This window comes from Emys orbicularis, chromosome 4, assembly GCF_028017835.1.
Source record: "Emys orbicularis isolate rEmyOrb1 chromosome 4, rEmyOrb1.hap1, whole genome shotgun sequence".
Taxonomy (NCBI): domain Eukaryota; kingdom Metazoa; phylum Chordata; order Testudines; family Emydidae; genus Emys; species Emys orbicularis.
Window position 1 is genome coordinate 51552612 of NC_088686.1, and position 18814 is coordinate 51571425.

Here is an 18814-nt window from a genome sequence, read left to right on the forward strand (position 1 = left end):
AGCTCACATAGCAACTGCCCAGCCGAGCATGCCAGCTCCCTGCAGGGAGATGAGGCTGTGGGTCTGTGGCTAGAAATCACAGTAGGGAGGCAGGGGGAGAGAATCACAAGGACTTCCCTACATCCCACCTACCATTCCATGTATCTTCCGGGGCCGCAGCAGTACCCAAGGCACTCCACCCCGCAGGAGATGAAATACAACGACAGCCGCATGTACACTCAGCTGAGAGAGCTTTGTTGGTATACATGCTTGTGAATTCCCGGTTCCATCCCCTTTAAAGATACTCTCCCCTGCATGTATGATGTTTACCTCAGCATTATATAGATATGTTTGCATGAATGTGGAATAAAAATCTACTTACAGAAACTGAATTTATCTTTATTATTCATCATCACATGGTGACTGCTGCTAACATTCAAGACAATAGTAATAGGCGTATGTGCATTGTTACAGTTGGGCACATACAGCAATCGTTACAAGGTTCATAGCATGGTGCAAACAAGCAATGCCAGGCTCAGCACACTACTGTAAGACATATTACTGTGACTCATTGTTAAAATACTCCTTCAAGGCCTCCCTCAGCTGAATAGCTCCTCCATTGAGCTCCTCTTATAGACTTGTGTTCATAAGGCACAGTACCATACTGAAGAGCAATTGAGGATCTGTGCTTTCTGACAGAGATGGTTGGCTTGCAGGTTATCAGTTGAAAGTCATCTGGAAACCTAGTAGGATGCCCATGGAATGATGGGCTTGAGAAACCTGCATCATGTGATGCTGAACCTGCCCCTATGAGACATTGCAAGCCCTTCACAAAACATTCTCCTAACTACTCTCTAACCAAGCTTCTCTCTTAACCTCTCCATCCTTCACCCACTCCCAATATAGTGCCTTCTTTCATGCCCCAAATATGCTTTGAACAAACTCCAAATTAAAGTACTATAAGCACAGTTTTATTCACTTCAAAAGCTGTTTAAACACCTATTTTGCAAAACATATTTTATGTTGTACTGCTTTTTAGCAAGGTAAGCTCTTTTGAGATTTTGTAGCACACTTCGTTATTTCCAGTGTCATATATACTGAGAAGCTAACGTAATCATAAATACTAATTGTGCGTAAAATTCAATGTCGAAATATTTACTTGACCAAATAAGCTTTGACCCATGGTAACTACCTTTATGAGACTATTTTACAGATTATATATTGATAAATACTTATGTTCACAGCTATCAATAGTGATATATTCATGTTCAGTCATGAATAAATTGCTACTATTTCCAGTCTTTACCCAGCATAACTTTCTGTAAAGCTTTTGCACAGACCTCTACCAGTCAGCTACTGAGTTATTTTTCTTGCATGGCTTTCTGCCTTTTCTCTTCATTTAGTACATAACAGATTAGAACTGTGTGAGAAAAAAAAAAAAAAACCCCACAAAACTATTCCACTATGTAGCCCCGTATTAAGAGAAATGACTGAAGCACAAGGTGGTTAAAATATGTATCTTAGTACTGTCACTTGACAAGCTCTTTTCGTTTTAGAATCAGAAAAGGTTTTGTAGGAAAGGCAAAATTCCAGTCATGATTTTGGATTTATTTAGTCTAAAGAGTGAATTCCCTAGCTGTTTTAAAAACCTCTTCTCATTACAAGTCTAGTGTACTGTATATGCACTCCACTAATCTGACTGATCATCAAGTGAGATGGAAAATTACAGAGTCAATGGGCCCCTACTTGATTCACCATCAAAAACAGAGAAACTTGGTTTATACCAAGTTCAGATTTTCAGTACTTACCATCAGGGTCAGAAATCATGTCCAAGAGAGATTTATCGAGAGTGGACTTGCTCATTATTTTTTCCTCATACTCAAAATACACATCCAGTTTCCGTGCCTGTTTAAAAATAAATGTTAAAATTAAAATGATTACATTGTGAAAATATACCTCCCTATTTTAACACGTAGAGAGATTAGTTGATCACAGCTACTTTCAAATTATTCACTTTTCCTACTTAGTGAAGGGGAAAAAATTAAATCACTCAGCATGAGAATCACTCAGTTTTTCATTACGATCTAAACACAAAAATACTTCCGGGACATCTTAGTGCAGAAAGTGAATCAATCCTCCCAATAATTTTGTTCAATATATCAGTATTGCTCCTTTGAATCAATATATTAGGGTGCAGCACAAAAAAAATCTTAAAACTAAACAAATGACCAAAATATAATGGTTTGGGCAAAGGCCAGACAGAAACTGTGTTTTGAGCTGGACAATAGGCAACATTGTATTGATACGTATGGTGCTTTATCACAATCGCCCAAGCAGACATATCAGAATGTTGCAATATATTGTTGTGAAAGATTAGGTTAAATCTACAGCATATTTTAAATAAGTGTCAACAAAGCAATTAGCTAATGTGCTATCCAGATAAACATAGCAGGTCCCCAGACATAGGAAGACATGATTCCAGAGAAAATGTCTGCAGTCTTCCATCCAAATGATGAAGGCTAGCATTAAGTTCACTACGTCATCTGACAATATAGCAGGAATCCATTAATATTAAGGCAGAAGACTTTGGAATAAGGTCATTTGGCTTAAGTTGGAAAAGATGTCTCTATTTCAACACCAAGTTTTACATAATCATTAGGCCAAATTCTGGCGATCCTTTATTAGGGGAAACTAGGCATCCATCACTTGCACTGAGCAAGACTGGTGTCCTCTGGATAAAATGGTATGTTATGAGATCATGTAATTAAAGACAGTATCATAATGCCTATGCACAAGAGGGCCAAGTTAAGGATGAACAGGCAACCATACAACCAGCATTTTCTATCTTTCAAGTGCTTGATTTTGTAACCTAAGTAATGTAATCAGGAATCCCAAATCCAGCAGTAGTAGCTGGGTATCTCTGACTACCTAAGTAGGGTTAGAGCTGATGCCTACTTGGATAGGAAACCTATCTTGCTACTGCAAGAAGTAAGATGTAAGAAGTCAGAAGCAAGATGTGTAGATGAGCCTTTTTTTTTTGCCAGAAGCTGGGAAGGGCAACAGGGGATGGACCAGTTGATGATTACCTGTTCTATTCATTCCTTCTGGGGCACCTGGCATTGGCCACTGTCGGAAGACAGGATACTGGGCTAGATGGACCTTTGGTCTGACCAGGTATGGCCGTTCTTATGCTTTGAATGTAATTTTTGAATTATTTTAGGAAAGGAAAACGTAAAAAATTCTATTATGTGCAAGAAACCCTCATGTGTCATCAAGGTTTACAACCTTTAGCTCTGCAACAGACTGCTACCACTTGAGTTACAAGACTAAATACATTGGCTGGCAACAGGAAAAAGGTGTTATCCCAGAGAAGGGATGGACTGCTGAGTCCAGGTGCTGTTCTAGGGTGGCTGGTGTTGGGGGAGCCCAGCCAGGTAGATGCAGGATGTGTGTGTGCGCACACATGGGAGAAATTTTATCACTCTCCTCGCCCTCCTGCCTTGGGAGTTGGGGGAGCTCCTATCCTATAGATACCACATGGGACTGCAGAGCACTTATGGGGGAGGCTGGCCCAGTTTTTTCTTCACGTGGGGACTGGAATCATGTGCTGGCACCTTCCAGGCACTCCAAGTACAGTAACTGCTACTGCTGCTTTGATGGTGGCAGCATGAACCCAACCTTAGGAAGTCAGTGTTGACTTATTTTGGCATACTGCCAAAACTTTCATGAAGACTGCAAGTGAGAAAAAGGAAAAGGTGACTTCTTGTAGTTTGCATCTCAGTGAAGCTGAACTAAACTTCATAGTACAAAAAGGCACTTCTCTAGTCCCAGGGCATTTCCCTTGCTGAATATCAAAGATTTGCTGCAAACAACAGGTATGAGAACTACCCAAAAGAAAAGGCTGCAAGAATCCTTTATAATGGAAAGTGTCAGGCAACCTAAATACAGGGATTGTTACCAGCTCCCTCTATAATATACAAGCACTAGCAATAATCCCCACTAGCTTCCACCAAGCCTTCATTTATTTGGGGAAAAACAACTATTTCCAGAACAGCAAGCCCAATTAAAGTTCCTGTGCAGGTGAGTTTCCACAGTTATTGGAAATATCGATTTCTGTAAAAATCAATCTCTGACCATGGTTATGTCCAACTATATCCACTTGTTCTCAAGGCTTTAAGCTGTGGCCCTCGAGGACAACTGTTCTAAGAAAACGGGTATCTGACTACAAATTGAAAATGTATCTTCTGAGCCATGCTGTGTATTTTTAAAATGGAAGTGTTTGAATCAGACCCATCACTACAGAGAGGAGGTAGGCTGCACCATCTTCTGCCACTTTTCTCTGCTGCCCGAGGAGTAGTTCTGGTATGAACTGGGAGTTTTCTGAAGAGCAGCTGTGTCTTCCCTGATGAAGCTGCTCAGCAGCTCCCCTGCTGGCTGCCTGCTCCATTGCAAGGCAGGGAGGAGAAAGCAGCTCTGGTTTCTCCTTTGTCTGCTTTCCTGTGGGCCGGTAGGAACCTGAGGAAGAGTAGGACAGGTGCTCAGCTTTGCCTCAGCCTATGGAAGCACCACCTAACAAAGGATGTCTCCCTTCCCTCCCACAGTCTCATAGAGCAGCCCATAAGAAGAGGAAAAAAAGAGAAGCTGAGAACCTAACAACCAGTTAAAGCTCCCAGACTCTTGCCCTGGCCCAGGTTAGGGGCTGCTGGAATTTGCACCAGATAGTAATGGTTTCCTAAGGAACTATATGACAACTAGGGCTAGCTAGAGTGCAGCATGCTCCACGCACTCTCCCCCTCTCTGCATCCAGAGCAAAAAGCACACAGAAGGAAAATTTCTGTAAATTCATGCACATAAATCCTGAGGCAAATTTTGCCGTCAGTTATATCCCTGCAAATCTGAGATAATTCCAGTGAAGTTATTGTCAATTACTCAGGATTAACTCTAGTGTAACGGAGCAGAATTTGATTGCTGGCTTTTAACCTCTTGATCCTTATTGCAGTTTCAACCTAATATCCTAAATGAAAAATGTGTTGAGTCAGAACACACAAATATAATTTAAGAAATCATAGAAATACAATTCTACATCATCCCATCATACTCCTTGATAGTCTCCCATGAAATCCTCCAATTTATGTGGAAACATGAAACAAACAACTATCTTAAATATTTGCAGCTTTTCTAGTCTACCCTGTATGTTCACTTTCTCGCCTTATGTTTGACTACATTTACATTTCTTTCTGCGGCATCTAAATTCTACACAACTTTAAAAATGCAATTTCCCCCCACCAACAAAAGGTGTCTAGCAAGCAGAAGAATTGTCAATAAGATGTAAAACCTTTATCTAATTAAAAAAATGCTTTAGTGTTGAATTTGGCATCAAGAATAATGTTAGTTGGCATCCCAACTGAGACTAATTTGTATCACTGTAGCATGTCAAAAATGAACAGAATAATCCATTAAGAGCATTTGGTTGATGCTCAACTTTACTTTTTTTTTTATAAAATGATATTCATCGTTTGAAGGATCAGATGGCATATACAGGCACACTTATCAATCATAAAAATATGGTCACAGTTCTCAACTCATTTTAAACACACACTGAACACAAATTCTTCTTTCAATCCATGAGTAGTTTTAAACTGTTTGGTAAGGTGACTGATCAAAACAGGTTACTACAACAAAGCAAACCCACTAGTCAGTGACTTTAATGTACCTTTTAGACTCCAAAAATGTAACATCAACAGCAATGGTAAAGGGACATATACTCCCTTCAAAAGCTTCAACCAAGGACTTTTTAAATGTGAATTTGATGCTAATGAAAGAAGCCAGATTGAAACCCTGGTGAAGGAAGTTCTTGATTGATGCACACAACAGGTCTATAGCCTGAGTAGCAGCACTGCAAACTTCCCTACACTCTGTCAACTTCCGGCCAATATGTCCCAAGTGTGAACCTAGAAGGGGGTCAAAACTCTAGGGATGAGAGAGTAGTTAAATCTCCATGCATACTCAACGGTTGGCCTGTCAAGACTGCCGTTACAAGGGTGTCAAGTACTGTAGTGTTTTTTGGGATGCTGATGCTTGTTCACTTGGAACTGGAATGAAACCAAATTAAATTTTATAAGCTTCTGGATAACTATAGATGCTACTAACTACCCTGTGACATATGTTGTAGATATGCCATATCAATCGCTCAAGACATCCACTTCCCCATGAACTGACAGTTCTCAAAAGTGCTGATATAAAGCAGATAGTGCTTACTTCATTTAAGCATAACAGCTGCTCTTTCGTCTGGATGCACGCAGACACACTAGAGGGCATGACTAATCTTCTGGACTCTGATAACAGGCAGAGAGAAAGGAGAGATCCTAATGTGCAGTGGGACTGACAGTCAGGATGAGGCAACAAATGACTGGCCAGGGCCCTCTGGTAACTTAAAATTATGGATTTTAGCTTTCTGATGTATTTAATTATTGTAATTTATATGCTATCATTGATAACATAATTTTAAATTTTGTTTTCCTTTTGTCTTCCTGGGAGAGGCCTGGAACCTGGTTCCATGTTAGTATGGCAGAAGCCATGCTACTCGGATATCACTCTGAGTTGCCATTTACGCAGCGGTCTTAAATTATGACTCCAGGGAACAACCAAAGGTGTTTGAGTAGAGTTACACCACCACTTGGTAAAACAAGACATTTTTCGCTTTAGGTTTATAGTCTTTGCATACAGCACTGTCTATATTTTTAGTGGAAACTTTCCCAGTGTATACTTAAGCTATTTTTTTTTATTTCCAATAGAAGGCGTTTAGATATTATTCCAAACAGCAAGCTGTGGAATAAGAAGTTTCACTTTTGTTACTTATTCATTCTTTAGGGTATATTTATAATGGTATTTGTTTTTTCAATTCATTATTTTTCCAGGTTCTTGTATAATCAACAAGAAAACAAAACACACCAGCAAGTCCTGACACAAATCACAGAGCAAGAGACTAGTTATATAGGAGAAGCACTGAAATAATGATAAAAGTAAAAAAAGTGGTTTGTATATATTTTGTATGAATTCTGTATTGTTAAGGGGTTGCCATGCAGTTAAATATACTACATAGATGTATTTCTGATGCTTATAATTTTCCTTAACTAAGTTCTCACAAATTATTTATTGCCGGAGATACTTGTAGAAATTTTTCCACTATGAATTACAATTCTTGCTGTGAGAAATACTCAGTGATAAAGAAGGGCATAATACGGTACACAGTACATTGGATCAGAGACCAATAAAACCAGAACTGGTGCAAGGTTATGTTGAAAATAAGAAAGCCGTGGTGAGCAATCTGATTTCCAATAAAGTTTATGTGGATAGTTCCAACAAAGTTATCAACATCTCCACTTCCACCACATCATTACCAATAAAGGTTAGAATCAGGTATACGCAATATTTAGAGTAGATTCAAAACAATGTGTGTGACCCAAGAATGCCCCCTTAATACCAGCTGGCAATGGAGTTACAGGAATATCCTGATTCTGGTATGTACATTTTGGTTCACTAAAGAATGTCATGTGAGGTCTTAATTGAAAGCCAGAGTCGTATTGGTCATTAACATCATTGTGAAATAGATGTACATATACTATGTATGGAGTATTTATATACAATGAACATAAGCTCTTAAGGGTATGTCTACACTAGAAAGGTAAGTCGATCTATATTAGGTTGACTTACAGCCACTGCATGGCCACACTACCCTCCCCAGGTCAGTGTCAAGAGATGAGAGCCTGGTCTCTCAGCTCTGCTGGCAGCTCCCTGCTGGGAGCCTGGCTGCCCCATAGGCTCCCGGGCTGCCCCCGCCCTCTGCTCCCTGTTACCTGCTGGGAGTGTGGGGAAGCTGTCTAGGGCGTCTTGCCTCCCTGTTCCCTGCTGGGAGCAGGGGGGAAGTCACCCGGGGCTTCTCACCTGCCCATTCCCCGTCGGGAGCAGGGGGAAAGCCACCCAGGGCTTCTCGCCCCCCGAGGTGTGGGGTCCAGCTGCCCTGGCTGCTCCCCCTCACCCTCTCATGGCTCCCGGTAGGGAGTGGGGGCTGCCCGGGCTTCTTGCCCCAGCTCCCAGCCAGGAGCAGGATCCAGCCACCTAGGTCTCCCAGGGAGCAGGTAGTATAGACAAGTCCCAACATAATTAGGTCGACATAAGGTGCCTTATGTTGACCTGTGTAGTGTAGACTAGCCTTAAGATTCTGTATCAAGGTATGAGCCACAAGCAGAGGTGAAGAAATCTGTTTTCTTCGAGACTACAGATATTTATTCACCTCTGTCAGATATAAATTAAGCATTGTAAGCTAACACAGTGGATGCCAATTTACATGTGAAGTTATCGAAGAGATGTGAAGTCAACAGGAAAGTAGAGCACAGGAAAAAATAAGCCACCGGTGTCTATCTTCAGTGATGGAGAATTCACATGACCCTTGGTAAATTGTTCTAATGGTTAACTACTCTCACTATTAAAAATGTATGTCTTATTTCCAGTGTGAATTTGTTTTCTAGCTTCAACTTCCAGCCACGGCTAGGCTGGAAAGCTCATTATTAATATTTGTTCCCACGTAGGTATTTATATTTACCTCTAGCATTAATCAATTTCCCATAAGGACAGTTTCTTCCTCTTCCTTTAGTTTAAATAAAAATTCTCATGATTAAATATCTCCTATTGGAGTGGGTTTTTTTCTGTTCATAAGATGTTTTATTGTAAGAGACTTGGCCACACCCATTAAGGTTTTCCACTGACTGCCCTGCAAAGTTTGGGGTAATTTGTGTTCAGAATATTAATGATCTTTATAACTTTCTACCAGTAACTTGTGTTCAAATCTTAGATTTACTGATACATGAATATTTACTGGAGTGTGGTCAGACCAAATTAGAGGACCTAATTTAACTTGTGGGATTGAGGAAGAATTTGAGACTTCTCTTTTGAGTAGAGATAATGGTAATGGAGTGTAAAATAGGAAGTGCACTCTTTGGCGCTTGAGTAAATTTCTCCAAAGCATCCAAAGAGAAATTAACCCCCTCTAAAAAGAGGATCATGAAGAGAGCAACTGAAATCTGTTTAGGGAAAGTTTTCCAGTAGGCTTAAACCCCTTCCTCTAGAAGTACGGGGAAAAGTTGGACAAGATGCCTATATAAGCATTAGTCATTTCAGGATTCTGGAGTCCAGCCAATGTTTACAAGTAAACCATTTAAACCATTCAGAAACATGCACAGAGCCAGTTGGGAGTGAGTTGTAGGGCATATTAATTGAAGAAAGCTATTTTTTAAATTTTTCATTAATTCCTTCCTCATATCAGAGAGCAACTAAAACTATTAGTTACTTTTGTGGTGAAAGTTGTTGGATGGGATTGTTCACATGGTTTTTGTACATGAAGAAAACTTTAGCTTTTATAAATTTCATTCATTATAAGAGAAATTTTTCTTCACAGATTTACATGTGAACAAGCAGGTTACAATAAGGCATAGCAGACTTCATAGCTTAGTAGTTTACTGTCAGCTTCCCACAGATGCTTCCATTTTGTAGCAAGAGAAATCCTGAAACAGGAGAGTTCTTTTCTCCCTTTGGAGGTGGGTTCCCCACTCCCCAAAAGCAGAGGCACTTCAATAGGATTGGCTTGGGTCTGTCTCCCAGTCAGGACTCTCTCAGCCCTTATCCATTATCAGAGCAGAGGAGAAGCTAAGGTTTCTTTAATATAACAAAATATATTGCATCTCTTTTATTTACCTGTATGTATATCCAACAATATGCACACTGGAACAGTGGTAAAAATTCTCAAGATAGTCAATTCTGTTTTGCAGTAACTTTTTTCTCTTGATTCTCTCTCATGCAATAAAGTATTGATGCACTTTAGAAGCAGCTTCTGGTTGTCAATTCAGATATGGGCTTTGTACTGAAATTATATCTGCACACTTTACGTTACTGTGCTTTTTTATGTATTTTAAAATCTTGGACATTTTAACAAATCATCTTTAAGAGTAGGCTGCCATGAGCTGGAACTACTTCTCTGTGACTGATACTGGGGGAAACTTTTGGTGCTCACGCAACTTATCCCACACACTGCACTCCCAAACCCCTGCAAAATTCCCTCGAGCGTGGAAACTGGAGCAGGAGCCATTTGATTTTGCCAATGGGGCCACTCAGTTCATTAAAAGGCTTGAAGGGCACACTGGGGGAGAGAAGGAGAAAATTTTCAACGAGAAAAGAAAACTAACGGGAAACAAATTTCCCTGGGGAAAGAATTCCTTGCTAAAGACTAACAGAAAGCAATAGGAAATAGCAGCTCCCTTCATGAAGTCAAAGATACTGAAGAGGGGGTGGTCAGTTCTGCAAACATGCCAGCAGAAGGAATTTTTCTTGATGGAGGAGTAAGACAGACAGAAGATTCTGCCTCCTTTCTCCTGAATCGTACAGAAAGATCCATGAGTAATGATATATGTTAAGTGCAGTGGATTAATCCCAAGAAAAGCTGTGATTTTAAGAAAGTAAATCAGTTGGCATTGGTCAATATCTTCTATATAGAAATAGCTATGATTACTAATAATTTTAAGGGGCTTTAGTGACTGTACTTTTTCAGCTGGTGAGGTAAAAATTTTTTTAACTTGTCTTAGTGAAATAGCTTTATTGTGTAGAGTGGAGTAAGAATAGTTTTACAGGCTAAGGGCCACATTCTACTATCAATCAATAGACAAACTCTCCCATTCAAGTTAACATGTGGAAAGTGATACCAAGATATAACCTCACATTAACACATTAGTAAAGCATTATGGGTGGGTACATTTTGTTTTCAAGTGGCAATTTAATATGTTCTAGTACAGTGGTTCTCAAACTAGGGCCGCCGCTTGTTCAGGGAAATCCCCTGGCGGGCCGGGCCGGTTTGTTTACCTGCCACGTCCGCAGGTTCGGCCGATCGCAGCTCCCAGTGGCCGCGGTTCGCCGCTCCAGGCCAATGGGAGCTGCAGGAAGCGGCGCGGGCCGCAAGACGTACTAAGCGGCGCAGGCCGCGGGACGTACTGGCCGTTGCTTCCCGCAGCCCCCATTGGACATAGCAGGTAAACAAACTGGCCCGGCCCGCCAGGGGCTTCCCCGGAACCAGCGGCGGCCCTAGTTTGAGAACCACTGTTCTAGTATTCAGAATAAAAATACATTAATATTGTCACACATAGGTATAAAATAAAGCTTTACATAAAATTCCCAGAATACTAAGTAAGAGCAAATCCATAATTTTATTCTTAACACTATTAACTTCGGGTTACATTCCTTAAGTCATTAGCCTCCTAAAAGCAAAAACAATCAATGTAAAACAAGTCTTCATTTGTTCAAAGCTTCAGCGATAAATATTTGCTAGTCTACTTTGTGAAGAACTGGTGCATTCTTTCCAACTTTATACTAAACAGATATGCCAGAAAACTGCCAGGACCCCAGAGGAGGTGATTAATTTCTGGTTTCCTCTTGGAGTGTCATAGAAAATGATCCAAGGCAATGGGGAAAGCAGCTGTAACTGGACGTCAAAATCATGAACACTAAATATAAAAATTAAACTCCTGAAGTATACTAGCAAACAAAATGTGAGCTACACATTTCTGACTGTACAATAGTTACTCAGGAATTTTCACACTGATTTTCATAAGAGATAAAAACATTTAAATAAATATTTATTTTAGATTGAAGCTGAAAAACTCTAATGTACAAAATGGACAAATGTATCTATTATTAAAATGTAAATATTCTTCTAGCTCATTTAAAAAGTGAATTTGTAGAACAAATTGAGTAGAGCACAGATGTATGCGCTGAATTGCCTCACTAACCTGGCTACAGGGTACATTCACTAGAGAAACAATTCTCTACTTCCTGCCTTGTTCTGAAATCTTTGGTACTTCCTGGTTTATTATTTCATTTATTATAATTTATACAGAGCCCATCACCAAGGTATCTAGGTGCACTGAGAATTTTATTAAAGACAAAACATTTCCCAGCGGGCTAATTACCCTACCACTCCCACCTTTATGCACCATAACTTAAAAAGGACAGACTAGAAAGGCATTGTCCACAGAAAAGTGATTGGGAAAAAGACAACTCACAGTTATAGAAATGCCATATATCACTCTTTATGTCACCAGACTTAGATTTAGGTGAATTCCAGAGACCAACCTCTATCACCTGCATCTTATTTTGATTGGGTTTAGGATAGTCAAACTTAACCCAGGCCTTTCTCTCTGCCAATTATTTGGAGAGCAAGGAAATGGCTCCTTCTGGATCTAACAAAAAGGACACACAGAAAGAAGTGTCATCAGCAGATTGATGATATTGTATGTCTTTTGTTTCATGATTTTCTCCAGCAGCTGCGCATCCACAATAAGGCAGAAAGAAGACTGAGCTTCTTGAAACCCCACATCTGAGAAGCATCTAAGAGGAAAATAAGTCATCCATCATCATTTACTGGGAACTTTCCAACAGGAGAAGAGAGAGGGACCACCCTAAGGTAATTCCTGCCACTCCTGATCAGTCACACAAGTGAGTCAACAGCACCTAATGGAGAATTAGCAAGAACATGTGACTTCTGTCCAATGCCATGAGGGGAGAGTCAGAGACTAATGTTATTTCCATTCTACATCCCTGTCTGAAAGCTGGTTGATGTAGAATGGAAAGTCAGTAAGGTTCCAAAGAAGTAGATGTAAAATGCTGCTAGAGCTGGCTTGCCACCACCTTCTCAATTATCTTTCCAAGAAAAGGGAGGCTATTGACAAGACTATCATCATCATAAAAAGTCGACACTGCCAACTGTCATTTTCTATGGAACTACTGTACTGCCTTTCAATTACTCAGTATGAAAGCTGGCATGCCAGACTCCATGCCAACTATTGCAAGAAAACATACTACAGGTCACCTGGTAGCTGAACCAAATTCAAAGAAACATTAAAATTCAAAACCAAAATCAACCTAGTGACAACTGTAACTCATTCATAGACATGATGTTTAATATAACTTGAATATCATCTTGCACTGAAGAGCTCAAAACACTTGACAAATGTTAGTGGAATTAAGCCTCAAAACATCCTACCCCTTGTGAGGCAGGTAAGTAGTCTGGGGTAAAATTTTCTGAAGTGCCTAAGAAACTGCTGCACCCCCATGGAACCTTACTGACTTCAATCGGACTCCATGCAGGCACAAGGGTCTGCCCAGTCAGTTGTCATTAGGGTGACCAGATGTCCCGATTTTATAGGGACAGTCCCGATTTTTGGATCTTTTTCTTATATAGGCTCCTATTACCCCCGACCCCGTCTCAATTTTTCCACATTTGCTGTCTGATCACCCTAGATGTCATAGGACCAGGAACCAAGTGATTCAGCCAGCAAGTCTACGGCAGAAACAGGAATAAAACCAGTTTCCTGATGCCCTGGTCTATATCTTAACCACAAAAGACCATCCTTCCTTACCACCTCCCTATGGGTCAATTTACCATACAGTCATGAACTTCTTTCATATCAGCACTTTCAGATGACTAATACAAGTCCATGATATACAGTTTATGGAGAAAAATATTTAAACCATTAACTAATGACCTAATCTTAGCCTAAAGCATAGCAAATATATGCTTTAAAATATCATTTTAACAGGCTTCTGTGACAGGTTGGATCACAGAAACCCCCTTGGGACTGCCAACTGATGTACTGAGACTACTTCTGAGCCCGTTTTTCCTGTCAGCTTGGGATTTCAGAACCCTGCCTTGTTTGAGACAGAGACCTGGACACTGTCCGTGGCAGAGGCAGTATACCTAAAATTCTTCTTTGGGCTCCCCTCTGGGGCAGACACTCCTGTGTCCCTCAAAAAGGAAGGAGACCCGGATCCAGCTGTGGGCTCACAGCTACCAGCTATGACAGACCCTTCACTGGCCAGCAAAATCCCCTCCCCCCCTTCACTCAGATTGGGCTTGCTCCCAGCTACAGTGTCCCTGGGGTCTGTTCCCACTGCAGCAGTCACCAGGACCCCAACTTCCAGCTCCAGGATACATGTCTCTGTGTACCTCTTCCACTCCATTACAGCCAGTTCGTGCTTCTGGGTCTTAATTTGCTTTGTCTTTTAAGTTCAGGGTTTGCTGGTGGGCAGCCTTTTCTTTTTCCAGGGCACATCAATTTCCATTTGTCTTCCCTTGAGACTGTCACTCGATGAGCTGGGATACCACAGAGAATCCCCTCCTGCCAGAACAGGCACCCCTCCACTCCTGTCTTGCTAAGTTAGACACTTCAGTCAGCTTCAGCACAAACACAGAGGTTGGGCCACATCCGTCTGCAGTTCACTGAAACTGAGATGCACTCAGCTCAGGGGCGTCTTAGTTAACCGAGACTTTCCCAGCGCCCAGTGTTCAGCCTTTCTGGGCAATTTGCAACTTGTGTAGTTCTAGCTTCTTCTGATCTTCACTCTTACTTATTTTGCTTCCTTTTCTGTCCCTATTTCCCTTACCCAAAATAAGCAAACAGAAAATAACAAACCAGTAACCACTTTGTCTGTTCTCCAGCCACCACACTTAAAACTCACTTAAAATCACTACCAGTATCTCAAAGCAATTAGCTGTGCACAGATCCTGCTCGACTACGCCACTGTGACAGCTTGGATCACAGAAACCCCCTTGGGGACTGCCAACTGATGTGCTGGGACTACCTCTAAGCCCATTTTCCCTGCCAGCTTGGGACTCCAGAATCTCGCCTGTTTGAGCCAGACACGCTAGTTTGCTACAAACCCAGACCCAGGTCTGAACCATGTCCCCCAAAAGCTGCAGGCTTAACTGAAAACAGCTTAAGAAGTTTTCCTGTCTCCAACACTCAGATGCCCAACTCCCAATGGGGTTCAAACCCCAAATAAATCTGTTTTACCCTGTATAAAGCTTATACAGGGTAAACTCAAATTCTTCGCCCTCTATAACACTGATAGAGAGATATGCACAGCTGTTTGCCGCCCCCCCCCCCGGTATTAATGCATACTCTGGGTTAATTAATAAGTAAAAAGTGATTTTATTAAATTCAAAAAGTAGGATTTAAGTGGTTCCAAGTAATAACAGACAGAACAACGTGAATTACCAAGCAAAATAAAATAAAACACGCAAGTCTAAACCTAATACAGTAAGAAAGCTGAATACAGATAAAAATCTCACCCTCAGAGATGTTTCAATAAGCTTTTATCACAGACTGGACCTCTTCCTAGTCTGGGCACAATCCTTTCCCCTGGTACAGCCCTTGTTCCAGCTCAGGTGGAAGCTAGGGGATTTCTCATGATTGCAGCCTCCTTTGTTCTGTTCCACCCCCTTATATATCTTTTGCATAAGGCAGGAATCCTTTGTCCCTCTCTGGGTTCCCACCCCTCCTTCTAAATGGAAGAGCACCAGGTTAAAGATGGATTTCAGTTCAGGTGACATGATCACATGTCACTAAGACTTCAAGCCCTCATTCATCCCAGCCTGACTTACAGGAAGGCCTGCAAGCAAACACAGCCATCCACAGTCAATTGTTCTGGTTGATTGGAGCCATCAAGAGTGATACATTTATACAAATAGGATGACCACACTCAGTAGATTATAAGCTTTGTAATGATACCTTACAAGGGACCTTTTGCATGAAGCATATTCCAGTTACATTATATTCACACTCATTAGCATATTTTCATAAAATCACATAAAATCAACGTCACAACTTCGTTCCACATTAAAATTTTAACACTAGAACTTAGCCATCACACATAAATGAACTAAATCTGTGAGCAATTTTGACCCAAGGTTGCCAGAACACATGTATTTCACCCTGTTGTGCATACACACTGAACTTAAAGTTCCTCCCATTGTTACATCTTGCAAGACCAAATGATGGAAAGAGCTACACATCATATGACAAGGTATTATTTTTGAAAAGACATGCCATTCTGATCTATTTCTCCAGTTTTAAGTAATGTCAACCATATTGTGGTTTGACAGAGATAAGCTGACTTATAAAGGAGTTCTATATTTTTGTAACACACAGCGGGGATACCTTTATATGCTCCAGAACAGCAGTTGCAACATTTGTATGAAGATCGATGAGCCTTTTCTTTTCAAGTAGTTCTGGAAGAGAGCTGAAAAAATTAAATATAAAGTAAAACGTTGAGTTGCACATTCTAGTGGAATTGTGCATTCACTATAATAAATGCATAAATTATGAGAAGCAAAGGTGAAGATTACAAACTGAAAAACAAAGGAGTCAGGAAATACAAGAGTTAAGGTTCTCAGAAACATTTACAGTATATTCAATGTGGGTAATTTAAATAGCTGTAGTTTAGTGATAGAAAACAACTAACGTATACACAGTATGGACAAAGTAATACAGCTAAATGTAAATGTATACATCTAGGAACAAAGAATGCAGGCCATACTAACAAGATGGAGGGACACTAGTCCGAGAAGCAGTTATTCTGAAAAAGATATTTGGGGGCAGGATAATCAGCTGAACATGAGATGCTATGGCCAAAAGGGCTAAAGTGATCCTCGGATGCATAACTAGGGATATCTCAAGTAGGCGTAGAGAGATAATATTACCTCTGTATTTGGCACTGTTGCAACCACTGCTAGAGTACTGTGTCTAGTTCTGGGGTATGCAATTCAAGAAGGATTGATCAGACACACTGTACTTGTGACTCACAGCCCCGCTGGAAGTGCTCGTCACTGTGGCATCTGAATAATCACCTATTAATGTTTATCCTTGATCACAGTGATAGCTAGTAGACGTCAGGACCCAATTATCAATAGGATGTGGGAAGTGCGTGTAGCCTAGCCACAGGCATAAATTTAGAGGCCTCCTGCAAGAGCCCCTTCTTAAGCTGAGAGCCCGTGAGAAAGCACAGCAATTGAGTGAGCTGCCAACATAAGGAAAGTTTGGCTGCAAAGAGAGAAGGCCAAGGGATAACAATTAGAAAGGCACCAAGTCCCCAAGAAAAGTAACTCAGTGAACAAACAGAAAAAAACCCAATACACCTAACATACATACCCTAAATGTAGGCTACATTAAAAAAAGCCACAAGAGTAAAACAAACAAACAAACAAAAAAAACCCAACACCATAGGCAGAAGATCAGCAGCAGAGTGGGGGCTACCCAATTTATCGCACTGAGTGCAACATGTATGACTACCTGCCTTGGGAGCAGGTGGTGTATGTACACGGGCGGTGCGAACAATTCACGGCCCTCAATGACAGAGTATGGGCTCTTGAGGCCAGAGTGGCTGAACAGGAGGACAATGAGAGACAGTGGGGTACAGAGGAGAGATTTTTAGAGACAAAGTAGAGCGGTCCCACCTCCTGTCCAACAGCCCCTGTGCTGTTAAGAAAGATGAAAGTCTTGGGGCGGGAGAGCATCAAGCTGGAGTAGAAGGAAACAATCCCATAGTTGGGACCCACCATCATGACAGATGATGTCATGATAACCTCTTGCACGGAGGATATCCCTCCGGGGGGCAGGGACTTGACTAGGAAGAGACAGGCAATAGTAGTGGGGATTTGATTACTAGAAACATAGATGGTTGGGTTTATGATAACCAGGAGAACTGCATGGTAAATTGCCAGCTGGATGTAAAGATAGCATTTCTCACAAGATATTAAGACAGACCTATAGGTAGCACTGGGGAGGAACTGGTGGCTGTGCTACATGCAAGTATAAATGACTTGGGAAAGGTAGGAGAGAGGTACTGGAGGCCAAATTTAGGCTGCTAGGTAACAGATCAAAGTCCACGACCACCACGGTGGCATTTTCTGAATTGCTTCCATTTCCACATGCAGGGCCAGTAAGACAGGCAGGACTGCAAGGTCTCAATGCATGAATGAGATGATGATGCAAGGAGGAGGGATTTAGGTTTATTAAGAACTGGGGAACATTTTGGGGAAAGAGTAGCCTATAGAGGAAAGATTGGCTCCACATAAACCAAAATGGAACCAGACTGCTTGCATGTAAAATTAAAAAGGCTGTAGTGGATTTTTTAAACCAAGGGCTGGGGGAAAGCTGACAAGTGCAGAACAGCACACTGTTCAGGCAGCCAGTGGAGTGGAGGAAGATCTAACTCTGGAAGGAGAGAGCAGTAAAGGAAGATTTCCTAGATGGGAGCCCAAAATGGCCAAGATTGCATGCTGAAATAGTACAGGCTGGAGGACATGGGGGTAGAAACCAAAAAGAATGTTTCCCACAGGAACCCTGACATGTGCTTGGAAAGATGATCCCTGTCTCCCTATCAGATCAGTACAACTCCCATGAGAACAAAGTATATTGGTGGCAGATATCTCCCTACTATATTTTGAAGAGATGGAAGAAAATGAACACTCAAATAATGAAGTTGCACTATTCAGGTGTCTTAGGGCCCTCCCGAAACCCAGTCAGTGTTTCAATTCCAGAACTCATCGGTCCAGATACAGAAACACTTAAAATGGCAGATGAGGATAGCAGGGGTGACTCTAGCTGTGTCATCACCATGAGATGACTCAGTACAGGAAACATCTTCAGTATTGAGAAAGTCTGCACCAGACACATCTGCACCATGAAAGTCGATGGCAGAGTCATGGGCTCAGAGAGGATTGCTATCATGTGTTACAGTACTGACATCGGTACTGAGATGTTGTTACTGGGGAAAATATGGACCATGGGTACTCTGTGACCAGTTAATACATCAGAGGGATCCAATCAGGGCTGTAAACTGCTTTTCCATTGAGGGGCATGAACCAACACAGAGACATGGCTCATCTCACTAGGCACCAGGGAGGGTGACCTTTGTCTATGCTTACCCTGGGAACTCTGCTCCTTCCTACCCC

The 18814-nt window shown here is 41.3% G+C and overlaps 1 protein-coding gene across 1 annotated transcript in view; it reads right to left on the bottom strand.

Moving 5' to 3' along the window:
* The window catches only part of SCFD1 (sec1 family domain containing 1), a 151860-nt gene that overhangs the window by 85163 nt on the left and 47883 nt on the right, over window positions 1-18814 (bottom strand). The window contains exons 14-15 of the mRNA XM_065402604.1: window positions 16020-16101; window positions 1788-1884 (exon numbers count right to left, since the gene is read on the bottom strand). Coding sequence (XP_065258676.1) covers window positions 1788-1884; window positions 16020-16101 — 179 coding nt within the window. The remainder of the gene's footprint in view (window positions 1-1787; window positions 1885-16019; window positions 16102-18814) is intronic.